Source organism: Danio rerio, chromosome 5 (genome assembly GCF_049306965.1).
Source record: "Danio rerio strain Tuebingen ecotype United States chromosome 5, GRCz12tu, whole genome shotgun sequence".
NCBI lineage: Eukaryota > Metazoa > Chordata > Actinopteri > Cypriniformes > Danionidae > Danio > Danio rerio.
This window is the reverse complement of record NC_133180.1, coordinates 29,037,283-29,054,709: the sequence shown is the minus strand read 5'-3', so window position 1 is coordinate 29,054,709 and position 17,427 is coordinate 29,037,283. Positions and strand designations below refer to the sequence as shown.

At 37.8% G+C, this 17,427-nt stretch overlaps 2 protein-coding genes across 22 annotated transcripts in view; both read right to left on the bottom strand.

Moving 5' to 3' along the window:
- nsmfb (NMDA receptor synaptonuclear signaling and neuronal migration factor b) overlaps window positions 1-17,427 on the bottom strand; it is a 95,475-nt gene that overhangs the window by 42,425 nt on the left and 35,623 nt on the right. For 6 of the 21 annotated variants that reach the window (XM_073950972.1, XM_073950976.1, XM_073950973.1 and 3 more), the window contains exons 5-8: window positions 12,675-12,796; window positions 2,240-2,301; window positions 1,307-1,990; window positions 1,143-1,215 (exon numbers count right to left, since the gene is read on the bottom strand). In XM_073950972.1, coding sequence (XP_073807073.1) covers window positions 1,143-1,215; window positions 1,307-1,990; window positions 2,240-2,301; window positions 12,675-12,745 — 890 coding nt within the window. In that variant the 5' untranslated portion in view covers window positions 12,746-12,796. 21 annotated transcript variants of the gene reach the window in all.
- LOC108190082 (leukotriene B4 receptor 1) lies at window positions 15,301-16,686 on the bottom strand. Its single transcript, XM_021476351.3, has one exon. The coding sequence runs from the start codon at window positions 16,642-16,644 to the stop codon at window positions 15,757-15,759; it is 888 nt and encodes a 295-aa protein (XP_021332026.1). The 5' UTR covers window positions 16,645-16,686; the 3' UTR covers window positions 15,301-15,756.

The window sequence follows — 17,427 nt, the reverse complement described above, 5'->3', positions numbered from 1 at the left end:
CTTTATCACCACCTATTACAGTCAATTATTACAAACATGGCAAGTCTATAGCGAACTGCAACTGACAACATCGACATTTCATACAAAACTGAAAAGGTTGTAAAGTCAGGTGTCAAAAATATCATTACGGAAAGTGAATCGATGATAAAAAGAGGGATACAGTGTACACAAGAAGGGACTCCAGATGATGGGAGGGAAGGTTAAGAGGAAAACAACATACATGTTAGCTAGGGGGGAAAGGAGTGTTGGACTGCACCCTAGTGGGGGGGCTCTGTGATTAAGACTTCTGCTCGACAGGAGATAATTAAGCAGTCAGGCTGAGCGAAAGCGCCTGTCCGCAGAGAATAATGAAGCACGGATTCTCTCAACTGAAAAGTTGAAGAAAAAGAAAGAAAGAAATAGATGATAGGAAAAAGAGAAAAATGGAAAGACTAAAATGAAAAAGAAGAAGTAGAGGGAGAGGAAAAAGATGAATAAAAAAATAGGAAAAGGAATACAATGTATTCCCAAAGACCCAAAGTAACAGTTCAGAACAAGAAATGGAAAGAATGGCAAACAAAAAAATGAGGTTAAAAGGGGAAAGGAAAATAAATGATAAAAGAGAGTAAAAGACAGAGGAAATAAAATGAAGGAAGGAACTGGGCAGAAAAACAATAAAATAATGAAAAACGAAAAATAAATAAATTATTAAAAAAAGAAAGGCAACGGTAAAGATGGAGAGACACAGAAAATGAAAAGAGGTAGTAATGAAATAAAAAATTGGAAGAAACAAAAAGGAGACAGAGGAAAAAAATAAGAAAATAAGAGAAAGCACAAAAGAATCAGACAAAGAAGAATGACGTAAAAAAGAATGAGGAAAGCAGAGAGAGAAAAGAAACCATGAGGATCAGCAAAAGAACAAAAACTAAAAAGTGGAAAAAGATAAAGGAATAAAGGAATAGGTAACAGGGGAACAACAGAATGAAAGGAAATGAAAAAAAGAAGTAAAGTGAAAGAAAGATGAAAGATTACCTCCTGTCCTCCCACATGCATGAGTCAGGATAGCTTAAATTACATGTCTGCTTCATAGACCTACCCTACTCCAGAGGAAGCTGAAGGATGGAGAAAGCGGTTTGATTAAATGATTTCCCATGTGTACTCACGCTTGCATGGTGGTGGTCGCAGTCTGGAAGCTGAACATGTTCTCTTTAGGAAACCAGCTGTTCGTGTGATCCTCTGCAAACAAAACAAGACAGCCTAAGCAAAGGTCGAAGGTATTGTGTAAATCTCAAAGTGAATTCACCACAAAACCTGCTGATGTTCTTACCTCGATCTTCAGAGGACACGCGGTCCTCGCTGTACATCCTCTCTAGCTTCTTGTGCTGTTTGCCACCACCGTGAGGAGATGTATCAAGGTCTAGTGAGCGCTGACTCTGGCAATGAGGTCGAATGCAGGCCACACAATCGGGTGTGCAATCCTCCCTTGACCTGCTCCGCCTCGACCCCCAGTCCCGAATGTTATGGGTGCTCCCTGAGCTCTGCAAAGGTTGTGCCATGGGTGCATGACCGTAATGATGCTGGTGGGTGGGGCCGTTGTTCCCACGATGTTGGCTTCCTCGATGATGGCTTCCACGTAAACCTGTTGGAGGGTTGATCTGTGATGGCTCTGATGTCCTCTTCAGAACCTCTAACTCCAAACTCTCCTCGCTTCCCTGGCCCCCAAGCATATCTCGCTCCCTGGTAATGGTGTAGACACGTGCTGGCTTCACAGAACTCTCGGTACGCCTCTGATTCTGCTGATCCTCAGAAGAAAGGCTGCGTTCTACGGAGAGCCGCCGCTTGGAACTTGTAGGAAGGGGTGCAGACTGACTGCCTTGCTGAAGCTCTTCTTGACTGGGCTTGACTATTAGAGTGTGTTGGGAGTATGGCTGGAGGCTGTTATTGTTGTTCAGTCTGCTAATGTCTGGGGAATCTGTCTCCTGACCAATGAAGGTGTCAGATAGCAAGTGATCTGAAATGAGAGACAGAAGAAAAAGGGAGAAAGTTTGATTTGTCCTGTCAAAGCAACAGGTGCCTGTAAAATGCAATGATCAATCAAATGTTGACTGGGTGAATGGTCTGAGGTGGAACTGACACTGAGCCTAAAGGATAATGCTTCACCTACTACAAAGACTGAGACACTCAAGTACGTCACAACAAACTGCAAAAACAAAAATGTGAGGACAAATTGTGGAAGAACATGAGGTGAAATGAACCCAACCTGATCTGTTGCGGTTCTCAGGGTGTGTGTGAGAAAGGTACTCTCCAAATGCTCGAGCTGCTCTGCAGAGAGACAAACAGAAGACCAAATCAAAGCATGGAGACAAAAGTCTCGGTCTTGATGTACTTTACCTCTTAAAGTCAAGTGCTATTTTGGGCTTTCTGCCTGGATTTGGCCTACCCAAATTCAAAAGCTTTCCAAATCCACATGCAGAGGTGTAAATGGAAAAGTTTGGTATCATTTTAAAGAAAACCTTTTGAATTTTCATAAAACACTGTTAAAGGTGGTTAAAATAATCAATAATAAAGTTCTATTCCAACTCATGTGAGAACAGAACCACTTATGGGGGTATTGGGCCAGTATGGACCTTTAAAATTTAAAGAATGCGGAAGTAAATGATGTCACGGACTCGGTACCGAGATCTTAGTAGTCATTCTAAATTAATTTGTTGAATCTGATGTCACACCACATCACCATTTTCAGGTCCAAACACTCCTGAAAGCAAGCAGCAAACAGTGATAATATACTGTTACAGCCTTTATTGGCACACCAAATCTCAGTTGGCAACATGTACAGTGCTCAGCATAATTGAGTACACCCCATTTTGAAAATGAATATTTTTCTCCATTTCTCAGTGAATATAGCAATGTACTTTGGTCCATTTAAGCAAAACAGATTTATTAAGCAGATATATTTACTGAAATAATATTTTAGTCACCAAAAATATTTAGAAATTAAAAGATAATACAATTAAATTCAAGCAAAATAAAAATAAAAATACAACCTAAAAAAAATCAACTAATTTTTTACATTTTATTTGCTTCTCTGATTTTTCCAATTTTTTAAATTTTATTTTATATTTTTATTTAACATTTGGGTGTACTAGTTTTTGGACCATTATCCTAAGTCATTTTTTTAGATTTGAATTCAGTACTGACTAATCTAATGTATATGCACAACTATAATATTGTATAGCTTCCTATTAAAAATATGAACTTAATTTGTGAGGGGTGTACTTATAAATGCTGAGCACTGTACATGTATCTTTTAAACTGATGAAAACACTGGTGTCCAGGACACTTGAGCTCAGAAAATGAGCTGTTTCGATAGTCTACAGAACAAACCATCGTTATACAATAACTTGCCTAATTACCCTAACCTGCCTAGTTAACCTAATTAACCTAGGTTAGCTTTTAAATGTTTAAAGCTTTAAAACTTTAAGCTGTATAGCAGTGTATATTATTGTTATTATTATTATTATTATTATTATTATTATATAATATTATTTATCATGTCATCATGGCAAAGATAAATTAAATCAATTATAAGAAATGAATAAGTAAAACTATTTAGAAATTTATTTAAAAATGTGTTGAAAAAATCTCTCTGTTAAACAGAAATTGGGGAATAAAATAAACAGGGGGCTAATAATTCTGACTTCAACTGTATCTCACTGGAACACTAGCGTTAGAGCTGCAGTCAGTACTGACAAGTCTCAATACTTGATTTCCGACTTTGCAAAGCAAAAAGCTACAGGTATAACTATATAATTTATTTCCTATATCTAAAAAATGTGAACATAAAAACACTAGATACTATCTCATAATACAACTACAGTCACCAAATCTGCAGATGCTATCGGAAAAATGCAGAAAACTCCAAGTCCAATTACTTCCCTGGTCAACGAGGTGTAAAGCAGTGAATAAAATCTATGCACACAGCTGACTTCCAGCATGAAGACAACCAGCAACTGTGGTGTGAGAACATTATAAAGGGAACAATAGGAAGTCAGGTAGAGGAGTTGGTTAAAAGGAAGGAAAAGGAAACTGCTTTATGAGTCAAACCATGTGTCGTCAGCAATAAAAGACAGAGCTCTGTGTCCTACATTGATATACCTTCCTCTCACTTAACCAGTAGGATGACCTTTATGCAATGTTTTCAATGTGTATGTGTGTGTGTGTGTGGTTATGCCACTGAAAATGCTTTGCAAAATGGTGAAGTCAATAGAAAACAACAGAAAATGCATTTATATGCACTACCGATGGCCCTTGCAATCAGCATATTGTGGATGATTTATGAAAAATCATTAATGCATTCAAAGAGCTGCCAGATTCCATTATGAAACGCGTCACTCCATCTCTTAACCACGTGAAAGATTTACACAGTATTCCCCCTTCCTGTGTGGCTCAGCAAGAACACTACTAATGCTGCCTAATTACTCGCCAGTGCTGGGAGAGTACACTGACTAGCATGTACAAATGAAAAATTGTACCTAAGCTGTATAACTCACCTTGTCAATTTAATTTCGTTAAAGCAGTGAATTACACCTACCCACACCACTGTTTCTCCTGCCTAAGCTCACTAAAATGGAGATTCTAACATGCATGAATAAACCCGCCTCCACCCATGCACCTTAAAAAACGTGCAAGCCCCACAAATGTACACTGGTGAACTCAACGAACTGACAAGCACCTCCTTGAGCACACAAACCCCTAATCAGCACGCTATGAGCAAATTGTGCAGTCTTGGCACCTCTCTAGGGATGCTGGAAAATGGGATGGCTCTGTTGTTGGGAGTACCCATGCATTCGTGCAACGACACTTTGAATAATTAAATACTAGCCAGCATGTGCATCTCTCTCTCCTCACTCAACAAACTTTTCTAGCAGATGGGAAGATGAGTGCAAAGAAGAATTCTCCAATCACTTTTTCATCATCTCAGTGTCACTTCCAAGTGTTTGGTGTTTGGAGAAACTACAAAGCTTTTTAGAGTGAGAGTGGCTTATCAAAAAATACTACAGGGCAGGGGTGGATTAAAACTAAAAGAGAACGCTTGGTCCATGCCGACCAATCGAAACCCACAGCATTTGTGTTATGATGTACTGTACTCTTTGGTGCTCATAAAACTAACATATTCTGCTTTCAGTAGATGAGGAGACGTGTGTGCAGACAGATATCAGAGAAAATGGGATGGTGCATGACACAGAAAATGTTTCAAGCCAAGACTAAAAATCATATCCAGTGTAATTGGAGGCTACAATCATGCAAACCTGCAATTAATGTGTGACAGATAAGTAGAGTCATGTCTGAGAGCAGTACATCAGGATCTGAAGTTCAAATGAACCATTCTAGTCGAACATTTTGTCGGTGTAAATCTTTGTGTAGTTAAACTCTTAGGACATTTGGATCTTATCTGTTAAGCGTACAAATAGATAATAAATCATCATTATAGTTGAAATTGCATATACAAAATATTAATGTGAAATTGAATTGAAATTAGTTGCCAAAAAGAGTACCCATTATAAGCCAATGGGGTCACTTGGGACCTAATGGAGACCCAACTTCTAATGTCTCACTGGGGTCCAAAATCCCAGTAGTCCCAAAAGTCAAAACAGTCCTGACTGTTCAGGACAGACTATAGTCATCCAAGGCCCTATTGCAGTGCTCGAAATTGCAACCGTTTTGGTCGCATATGGGCCCGAAATTATATGCGACCTCAAAACATATTTGGGGAGTATTTGTGCCAGTGCATAAAATTGTTGCAGTGCGACCAGTTTTCACTGCATGCACGTATTTACTTTACATCTAAAAACCAGCTGAAAGCAGGTCTAAAGTCCAGCGCAGAGTATGTTAGTTATGTGCCTTAAACACGTACACATTGCTTAATACACACAGGATGTGCAGCAATATACAACTATCTTTGTGAATGAAAACAGAATTAAAGGATTGAAATATTACAAAGATTATTTTCTACATTAATATATAAACCACTGCCTCCGTGCCTTCTTTATCTCGGGAGGCTTTTTCAGTTTATTCATGACAATTTGCATTGGTAAAATGTTATTATTATGATTAGTAGTAGTATTTATTATATGCATATTTATATTTGTTTTAAAAAAACAAGCTGAGAATAGTCCACCCGTCAGGTTTTGGACCATTTGAGGCATAGCACGTGTGTTTGGATATAACTCAGTTTTTTGACCACAATTCCTTACTATTGTTTATTTATTTGTTTGCCACATCTTATTAGTGATCGTATGATGAATGTTAATCTATTTACACTTTTCGAAGAGTAGATAACGACTTCCAGTGGGTTAAAGTCCGCTAGGAAAATGACTAAAGCCATTCACCCTAAGGTCTGAGGGACTGAGTTTCCAGGTAACAGGGTTTGCCACACATTTAAGCACGAGGTGTTCTATTTAATCTTTAATTTAATAATCAAAATGTTGTCAGTCCTGCAACAGCAGCGCATACACCCTCGCAAAAGGGCCTGCATTCACTAAGAATAAATGAATATTGTAGATCATGAAAAGACCGTTATTGCTATTAAGATGACGTAGCAAATAATAAGTTATATGCCATTATCATCTGCACAAGATCAGACACCACCTGTGAAAAAACTATCCTTAACATAATGAATCTCATTCACATCAAGCAGTGCATGCAGATTTTTTTTAAATGCAATAAATCTATTAATATAAAACTTGTAGTAACGGTGCACATAATTTGTAGTGTGTGCGACTACATTTTTGCTAATGCGCCTAAATTTAGGAGCACCAGCACAACAAAGCAAAAAGGTTAACGTCAAGCCCTGCATTGGGCAATAGTTAATATCGATATGTAAATGTACATATACAATAATAAGTTGTGGAAAAGAAAATACTTTTTATGATTTAGCATAAATCTAATTTTCAACATCACATCTAGGTGTTAAAAATGTATTGATGATCCTGAAGACAGAAATGGAAAGGGTAGCATTTCTCATGTCTTCATTTATCTTAATAGTCACTGATACACATTCACGCACCGCTTATTTATTTATCGGATTTTTCCATTGGCAATGACTCAATTCAAAGTGTCAGACAACTGTGCTCCTCGCAGCTGAAGATCCCTGACAGTGAATATGCCCCCAGGACTGGCCCCATTGGCTGTTCTCTAATCTAACCTTTGTTAAAAATGCAAGGCGTGAGGCAGGGAACGTGATACCTCACCCCATACCTTCACTAATGAATCACTGAACCTTAAAACTGCCTGCGCTTGTCCACTCTAGGTGATTGATTTGTACTTTTTTGAAATCCACTTGTTCTGCATTAATGTCTTATGGCCAAGAGCAAGGCACGAGCAATTACCTTTTCTTAATGTGAGGATAGTTCACCGTTCTTTTTTAAATCTTGAAATCACAGCCTCGGATTAAAAATAGCAAAGCTGCTCAGTTCAAGAAAATTAAAATCTGAATAATAAATAATGAGCATCACTGTAGGCAATGAGACCCAAATCACTCGCAAACATATTTCCCCTTTATCTCTCACATGCACATTAGCCTTCGTCTCAAGTCAGTATGTGTGAGGGTATAGTGGTGTGCACATCTGGGAGCATCTCTCATGTTTTCTGCCATGTGATAAAAGGGGGAGGGGGGTAGAAAGCAGGAGAACTGAGAGGGAAGCATTTTAACCGCATTAACTAAAGCAGATGCTTTAACCAAGACTGCTGGACAGAAGCCCTCTGGTGCTCCAGGAGAAGAGGCGGATAACTAGTGACTCAGATGAACAACATGAAGATACCAGCAGATGTAAAAAACAATAACTGGCCAATGTGGACACAAAAATACACTGGCATATAGACTGAAAAGATATAAGTGCAAGAAGGCAGAATGGGTAAAGGAGAGACAGCACACCCTGGGGCTGTTCAGGCGCTGCTGTTTTCATGCGTATGTTCATGCTCAATCAGAGCCAGAAATGAGTGCTTTTGCCCTGGGTGACTCTGACTTCAGCAGACCGTTTGGTTTACTACACTAATTTAGTAAAAAGCAAGTACAATTTGTTCTTGAGTGCCTCGGCGAGCATTAAACAGAACATCCATGTGTGACATGACCCCTTTCTCTTGTATATTTTCTCGTCCTCCTCCTCCTCGCTCGCACTGAACTCAGACTTTGTGTTCTCTTTGCTGCTGATTTGATTTCTTAGTGTACCATTCAAACCGCACACTGTCCTCATTGCCAGTGAAGAGTTTTTGTCATTGACAGCTAGATTTATATAAGCTTGCAGTGTGAACTAAACACTGAGTCATATTCTTCTCTGAAAGTGCTCAACATCTGCCATTGGCATTCAGCTTTTAAAATCTCCTCATTAGAAATTCATTAACACCTAATGAGTAGGTCTCTAAATTAGTCGCACTAGCAAACGTTCCAGTTCCGAATGGCATTCGACCACAATGTCCCAGCTGATCCATTACAATTTTTCCAGACCTTTCAAAACTGAAAAGATCTCCCTGCAGTACAAAAAGGCCATTTATTGGAACTAAGCTGCAAAAAGAGGTCATTCGGAAAGCTTTGGTGAGCAACTCGACCTGCTCAGGCAGCAAAATAGAAAAGGGAGGATTTATAATTTCATTATTAAAGAGAAAAGGATAGCGTGTAATTCCAGATGGCATGACTAACAAGCAAGATGTGAGGGGCGTTTGCCAAACTTTTACGAATTTTGGTCTTAACATAGCCTCAACATCTGTGCACAGCCTTCATCAAAAAGCTCAGTGTTAGTAAAGATGAATAAACTAAGTTTATTGTAATAGTAGCTATCATTCTATAGGTCTGACCTTTACATGGTTATGTTGTAGTATTTCAATTTTAGAGGCTTTCTAGAGGCCAATACTAAAAAAAGAGATGGGCCGACTATTCCCAACAGAAAGTTTATCAGACAATTAAGAATTTTAACTTATTTCATAAACGCACTGAAACATACAATATATTGTCAAACGTTTTGAAACACCTCTCCAAAACATTCAATTCAGCTGTTCTAATCCACTTTCATAAAATCAAGCACCTGGGCACCTAAGCACCTGCTTCGGCAAACATTTGTGAAAGAACGGTTTGCTTTCAGGGAATTCAAGTCAAGCATGGTACTATGATGGATTGTTCAATTGTGAAATTTCCTCACGACTAAATATTCCACAGTCAACTGTTAGTAGTATTAAAACAAAGGGGAAACAACTGAGAACAGCAACTCAGCCACAAAGAGTTAGGCCATGTAAAAATCAAAACAGGGTCAGCGCATGCTGAGGTGCACAGACATCATCAACTTTCTGCAGAGTCAACAGCTAGAGACCTTCAAACTTCATGTGACTTTCTGATTAGCTCAAAAACAGTGTGAATTGGTTTCTGTGGCAGAGAAGGTGCATCATCAAGTACAATGCAAAGCGTTTAATGCAGTGGTGTAAAGCACAATGTCCACTGATCTCTAGAGTAGTAGAGAGGTTTTCTCTGGAGAGAGCAATCATGCTTCTCAGTCTGGAAACCTGATGGAGGAGTCCGGGTTTGGCAGTTGCCAGGAGAATAGAACTTGACCAACTGCATTGTGCTAAATGTAAAGTTTTATAGCATATGGTTGTTTTTCAAGGGTGGATTGGCCCTTTAGTTCCAGTAAATGGAACACTTAATGCTTCAGCATAATAATTTATTTTGGACAATGTTATGCTCCAAACTTTATGAGAACAGTTTGGGGATGGCCTGTTCCTGTTCAAACTTTGCTGTGAACCAGTGCACAAAACAAGGTCTGTGAAGACAGGGTTGACTAAATCTGGTGTGGAAAAACATAACTGACCTGTGCAGAGTTCTGACCTCAACCCAATAAAACACCTTTGGGATGAATTAGAGCAGAAACATAGAGCCAGGTCTTCTTGTCTAACATCAGTGCCTGACTTCCTATGGTCCTAAACCTTGAGGAAAGTCCTCGCAGAAGAGTTAACGCTGTTGTAGCTGCAAATGATGGGGCAACTTTGTATTCAAGTCAAATATTAGGGTGTCAAAGAATGTTAATGCACATGTAAATGCAGATATCCCAAACTTTTTTTTAAGTAAAATGCATTTACAAAGAAGGCTGTTGAGAGAGCAGTTAAATAAAATGTGATGATGCTATAAAAGCTTGACCACAATAACATGACAAAATAAGATATTTGATAAATACTGTAGGATATTTTTTATTTACTAGTTTCCATACCCAATAACTCAAAAAAAATCTTCTGAAAATGACTCCTCTGCAGTAAAAACAGCATGTGTCCCTACCTGACCCTAAGCCTCTTCTCAGACATATAAACATATGAGTTTCATATAATCTGGGCCTCCCTCCATTACAACTGTGGGTGGTCTCGAACACTAATTAGACATTTATATATCAGCATGTGAGAGAATCAGGACGCTTATAGAACTTGCTATATAGCTCAAATAGGCACTGAGCTATCATTTCAGCATGGTTCACATTAGAAAGGGCTGAACAATGTAGAACATTCTAAGTAATTTATATAGTGTGCTGTAATCATTTTATTCTAGAATGTCTGTGTCATGCCAGACGTAAGGTTTTCACAACATCTGTCTGTCTGTCTGTTTATCTATCTATCTATCTATCTATCTATCTATCTATCTATCTATCTATCTATCTATCTATCTATCTATCTATCTATCTATCTATCTATCTATCTATCTATCTATCTATCTATCTATCGGTTTATCTATCTATCTATCTATCTATCTATCTATCTATCTATCTATCTATCTATCTATCTATCTATCTATCTATCTATCTATCTATCTATCTATCTATAATCCTAGTGCTTTGCTGATCTAAACATGTTACTGTATGTGCACATCTACTGGTATATTTATCAGTGGAAAAACCTGTGAAAGACTTATGAATTGTGTTAAGAAATCAAAACCTAATCAAACACTTGAAGTAAGGTTTGCTGCAAAAAAAAAATATATATATCAGCACTATGACTGCAAAAAAAGAGAACTTAGCATGTTTCTGCACTCTGCACCATTTTATTGTCACATCTTCTTTGGTCTAGATCGCATTCATATTTCAAAAAATCTGAACCACAGTTTGTTTAGAAGTGAAACAATACATAATTTTTCAGCAGTCTTAATTCACTAGATACAAGCAAACTGAGACCTATTGATGATCCATTTGTTGATGCATTCAAAAAAGTTTGAATGGCACCGTTTACACATGACCAACTGAACTGCACTAACAGAATAATCACACCATAGTTTGCTTAAACCAAACCTGTCAAGTGCATTCTTAATCTAATATTATGCATAACAGATAAGGTATTACACTCTATCCTGACCCAGTATTATCTGTTCTTCTCCCATAATGTAACTTTGTAAATTTGCAGTAATAATAAAGTGAAGGAATAATTAAGTATAGCCATCCGCAACTCCCCTGATACAAACAGTCTGAATCCAAACTGTCTGAAAATACACGACAATGTCCAGCAAAATAATAATAATTATAATAATAATTAACAAACTAAGTTGCAAAACAACAGAGACTGGGAGGACATTCACTGGAAATGATCATGCTTTCCTCCTGGCCAGAAACTCTCTGTTCAAGGCATAAATTGCAAACAGCAGTGACCCAGCTGAACAGATGATTTATTGTAGGTGGATGGATGAATACAGTGTGATCACACTGTCATGTGCTGATAAAGTGGCATGGTCCACTCAGAAGTTTGGCGATGCAGAAAAAGTGTCAAAAATATGTGTCATCAAAAAGTGATGTCATGGTGAATACAACAGGTTGTTAAAGTTAGTAAGATGAACGTGTGACTACCTGATAGACTGAGGAATCTTCTTAAAGATATAATTAAGTTATTGCTAAGCCAAGGGTCCAGTTACTTTACAAAACTCGATTAACCAAAATATTAGCTAAATAAAAACATACAACAGTCAAACAGTCTCTAAATCTAATGACGACTGTGAAAAGTAGCAGCTGTGACTGACGGTGACGTAGTGGCTGTCGTGTCTGTCATTGAACAGCAGCCTTATAAATATTTGAAACGACCGTTGAGGCAACAGCACAAAACAAACATTCAATGCCTATAAAAATAATTTATTACGGAAATCTATTACTATAGTTTTAATAACTATTATTTACCCCCAAGAGAGCGTAAATTACAATAGACAACATATATGAATACAAACATCAGCATTACAAAATCAACAACCCCCATAATCGTGTTAATTATTACAATTTACAACAATACTAGTAACATAAACACTGTCACCCTTGTCGCGGACCAACGATGATAAGCCTACCTGAATACACTTCGGTTTGTTTGTGAGAGGGGCTTGCGCAAATACACTGTCACGACAAAGGCCAAACAAATTACTTCCCTTTAAAAGTTCTTCAAAGTATTTTTTGCCATACTCTAATGTTTAGCTACAAACTTACAAGCAAGCACAGTGTTGTCAAAACGATTACAGCCCCAGACGCTGTCATTGAGGCATTTCTGACAGATTAGTATCTGTTTTACAGTCGTCAACAAAAATGAGACGTGTAGTGATATGAGGTATGCTGGGATGTGTTCATTTTGAGCATCAAGATCCACCACGGTCCCTCCATGAGACGCGGTGTTCGCGCGCTTGTGTTGCTGCAGAGACTCACCTAACTTTTGCGGCAACAGAAGAAATCGCATCATTCCTTAAATTCTTCTTTTTGGACACGGCAGTTCCCATGCTGCAGTGACAAGACCGATGTGAGAAAACAGCTCATTCCACTCGCCACATCTGCAATGAAGGAAAGAAAAGCACAACGCAAACAAATCATCCGCAGAGTGGAGATACGATCGGCTTCACTCTACTCCCCGAATCAAACTGCTGCTCAGGGTCTGTGTCAGATGCTCCGTTTGTTCCTCATGTTTAGGAACGCCACATCCGACTGTATTCACTACGAGAAGTAAGTTTTTGATCTCTGGTGAAGAGAGTTTGAGTTAACAGAGCATTGTGGACGGTGAGCTGCCAGCACGCCAGAATGCGCTCGTGCACTTGCTCTGTTGTGCGCTCGCTTGCTCTCCCTCCGTCTCTCTCTCTTACACACACGCACGCACATTTTGTGATTTATGAGGACTCACCATATGCGTAATGCATTTTATACTGTAAAAACGGCTTATTGTGGCCTTTCTCGACTCATGCTCCCTAAACCCAACACTCACATAAAACCTGTGACAAAAACACGTTAATTATTTTAAACAGTTTTAAATTACGAGGACACAAATATCATCATAATCCACCTCAACATTGTAATATAGGTACGCATTACGTTATACAAAAGTGTGTCCTTAAAAACAACATAAATAAGCACACAGAGACAAGCAGCTAAGTTTCTGCTGACGTTTTAGGCCCTCCTGATCTTAAAATATTTCCTATCCACTAATAATAACCAGAAACCTTTTGCATTACTACATTTCCAGATAAACATGTTAACTTTGATTTCCCTCGTGAGGACCATTGGCCTGTCCCCACAAAGTCATAATGTCAGGTTTACTGTAGAAGACATTTGGTCCATTAGTCAAAACATGACCCCCCACCCAATCCCTCATTTTGAATGCTCCAGAAAGTGGTAATAGTACTATATAGAAACTGGCTCAGCTTGTTCTTTAACGTCAGCTTTTAAGTAGACAGAAAGAACAAACCACTGAGTACACTATATTTAATTAAAAGGTTTAGTTCTTTAAAAACTACAAGGAACTTACGCACATTTAGCAAAATAGTTTCAGAAACAGGAGAATCCTGAACTCAAGGGGTGTCAAACTAAATGCGGTATATCCACAGCTGTTTTTCAGCCAAAGGCAAACTTCCGGTGAAAGCTTTCTGTGACTATTTTAAATTTTGTGAGGTTCCTTTTACAGTATCGACATCGTAATGTAATTAAAATACAATCAGTTAAATAAACTTAAGCATTCATTTAGTTTTTCAAGAATAAAACGAGATAGACCGTGTAACTGCTAGCACCGTCAGTACAAGCAGGCTACCGCAGAAACTCAATTTAAAATACAGGGTAAAATAAACTTTCATATTATAAAGAGATGGCAGGGGAAAATGGAACGTAATGCAGTGCTACTTATCTGGTCTAAGACCTACTTTATATCAAATATCTATTAGGCAGTAAAGATCACTTTTTTTTTTTTTAAGAAAACAGATCTTAAACTTGGCTATTTTGTAATGGAAAGACAGTTCACTGGAAGCCATCGGACTGGCTGGCTGAAAATTAAAAGTCTGTGTGCTTATAACCTACTCCTAGAGGGCAGCAGTCCTGCAGAGTTTAGTTCCAGCCCTGCTTCAACACACCTATCTGTAGGTATTAAACACGCCTAAAGCACTCAATTAGTTTGATCAGGGTTGTTTGATTAGGGTTGGAACTTAACTGTGAAGAGCTGGGGCCCTTCAGAACCTGAGTTTTACACCTGTGGTAAGCATGTTTTTAATTTATTACACATTGTGTTGCTGAATAATATTGACTGTAAACTTCACACACAATTGTAAGACCAACAAAAAACTACTAATATAATCTACAATTTGAGAAAACATTTTACTGGGATAATCTTTGCAAGCCTGGTTTATTTTACTCTGAATAACTGATTTTATATTAAGGCTGATCATTACAGTGATTAGTAAAGTTCTTAGTTTACTGTACTTTACAAGTAAGTAAGAAATTCCAAGTGTTCAGTCAAAGTAGGGTGAATCCGCCACACCCCCGTGCAGTTATCAGCTTCCAGAAAGGATCAGATGTGCTCCAACATTAGGTACATTCAAATCAAGAGTGAAAACACATCTGTTTAGCTGTGCCTTTACTGAAAGAGCACTGCATATGCTAAATCCGACAGAGCACACTATTATGTCTTTCTTTTTCTTTTTTATTACCTGTTTTAACATATTTTAATCTGTTTTTATCTTTTAATCATTTTTAATTTCTTGCTTCTTTTATTCTTGTTTATGTAAAGCACTTTGAATTATCATTGTGTATGAAATGTGCTATTTAAATAAGCTTGCCTTGCTTTTCTTTTTATACCTCTTAGTGTAACTGTCATAATATATAGTTAATTAAATGACTAATGTAAAATGAACGAGTTCATGAACAAACACAATTTAAATAACACAAACAGCAGGCTGCTTTACTGAACAGACAGATTTTAATCAAAATCAATGCCAGATTTTGGCTCCCACAGATTAAGACAAGCGCACTAGAAACAAGAAAAGCTAATGCCAAAAAAAACAGGAGTCAACAAACAGCCAGATATTAAATTTATTCCTTTTTAGTAGTATTATTACAACAGTAACTATTTGGTGGTGTCCATCTTGTTTGTTGAGGAGTTAAACTGTAATTATACTGTGTTCATTGTTCAATTTACTTAATCTTTCTTTAAAACAAAGCGAGTGAGAAATATCTCCTGCCTCATCATTACCATTTTTGTTAATATTTCTAAAGAAAGACTACTAAAATGTACATTCTACAACGTTTACCTACGAAGACAAAGCTGAGACAAATATCACAATATATTATTGGTTTGCTTCCACAATGTTATTTGTAATGTTTTTGAAATAAGGACCTATACCCAGGTGACTAGTTGAAGAATAATACAAAGGATATGATGAAATGTCTTTAGATAAATAAAATAGATATAATTCTGTTAAATGCACATTTAGTGAAGTCCAACTAGATATATTATTGTGTTGTGTTGTGTAATGTTTTATTGTCTTTCATCGTGAATGTGCTGTGGCTGGACTGAATCCAGTCTGCCTCTGCATTGCAGAGTTCGGGCCGAGAAGGCATAAAGAAAAGGGTTCACGCAGCTGTTGATGAAGAAAAGAGCCCCGGTTATATTGTTACTGACTTCTGATTCCCATGACACTTTGATTGCAATAAAATTGTTGATCATACAGGGAGTGCCAAATAGGAAGAAGGTCACTATGATTCTGATGGCCAGTTTTGTCAGTCTGTGTCTTCTGAAAGAAGCTGATTGATTTATCCGTCGGTGAAGTTGAAAGTAGAAGCTTAACAGGCTGCAGAGAGGCGCAACAAACATAACCAGATTCTCAAAAAGCAAGACAATTACTTTTTCGTGATGAGTTGTGTAATCCTGATAACAGTGTAGCAGCCCATCCTTCTTCACCTTGACATTTCTGAAGTAAAGAGCATAAGAAGCCAAAGTTCCACCTAAAGTCCAAATGCCAAAAATCAGCCCTTTTTGGCCCTTCTGTCCAAGCTTCGCCCATCGCTGTGGATAAAGCACCTGCAGGTACCTTTGCACACTCAACAAAGTAACAGAAAGCACACTACTGTAGAGGCTCCAGTAGACGACATAGGAAAACAACTTACACAGTGCTTGGCCAAAAACCCAGCCGTTCAGAAGGGCATAGATCCACAGCGGCAGAAAAATCAGACTAAGTAAATCAGAGACAGCCAGACTCAGCATCAGTTTTGGAGTGAAGCTTCCTTCTTTTATATGACGAGCAAGCAGGACCAGCACCGCTAGATTACCGGGTACACCAAGCACACAGCACAGACCCAGAACAGTACTGGACACCACTGAGGAATGAGCAAACGAAGAACTGTTGAAAATGCTCTGGTTCTGCATGGTTACCTTACAATTGCTGATTTGAATTGAAGTTTTAGGTTCTTGTAACTGAGGAAGCAGTAATAGGAAGTAAACATTGACCACAGTTGTTCACACTTACCTGCTGTGCATGAATGTTCTGTTCATTTTGGCATCAGATGCACATCTTTTGGCATATGGTGCACAGTTTTTTAACACCTTTTTAATGCATTGAAGTGAACGCATGCTTATAAGCTGAGTTGCCACATATCCTTATACATCAGAACTGTTTGCATGTTTAGGTTGATACTCATTTAACCACTTCCCCTGGTAAACAGCTAAATGTGTATTCACCCACACACCCTGTAGAACAATAGTATTTTATTTATGTATGTATGTATGTATGTATGTATGTATGTATGTATGTATGCATGCATGCATGTATTAGGGTTGTCGCGATACCATTAGTTAATGTTACAATACTATACCAGCTAAAGTATCATGATAATAAATAGTATTGCAATACTGTAATTCATAACTCAAATTATAAAGAAAATTGTCAGAAATACCATATTTTTATGTTATAATAGCCTTACTTTAATTAAATTCATAATTCCCTTAATGCCAAAAAGTATTGTTTGCACCTCACTTCACATAAAATGTATTCATTCTTTTTGTTTATTTTATAGATAACTGACCAACAAAAATACATTAAAATAAAGATACAAATTATACCGAATGAAACTAGTTACAAAAGAGCATTTTTCCAACAAAATTAGGCTATCTGAAGTGGTCAAAAATGTTTTAATAGCTACACATCATCCA

Bases quoted from the DNA above. Each gene is read 5' to 3' on its own strand.
- LOC108190082 (XM_021476351.3), bottom strand. From the start codon at position 16,644: ATGCAGAACCAGAGCATTTTCAACAGTTCTTCGTTTGCTCATTCCTCA.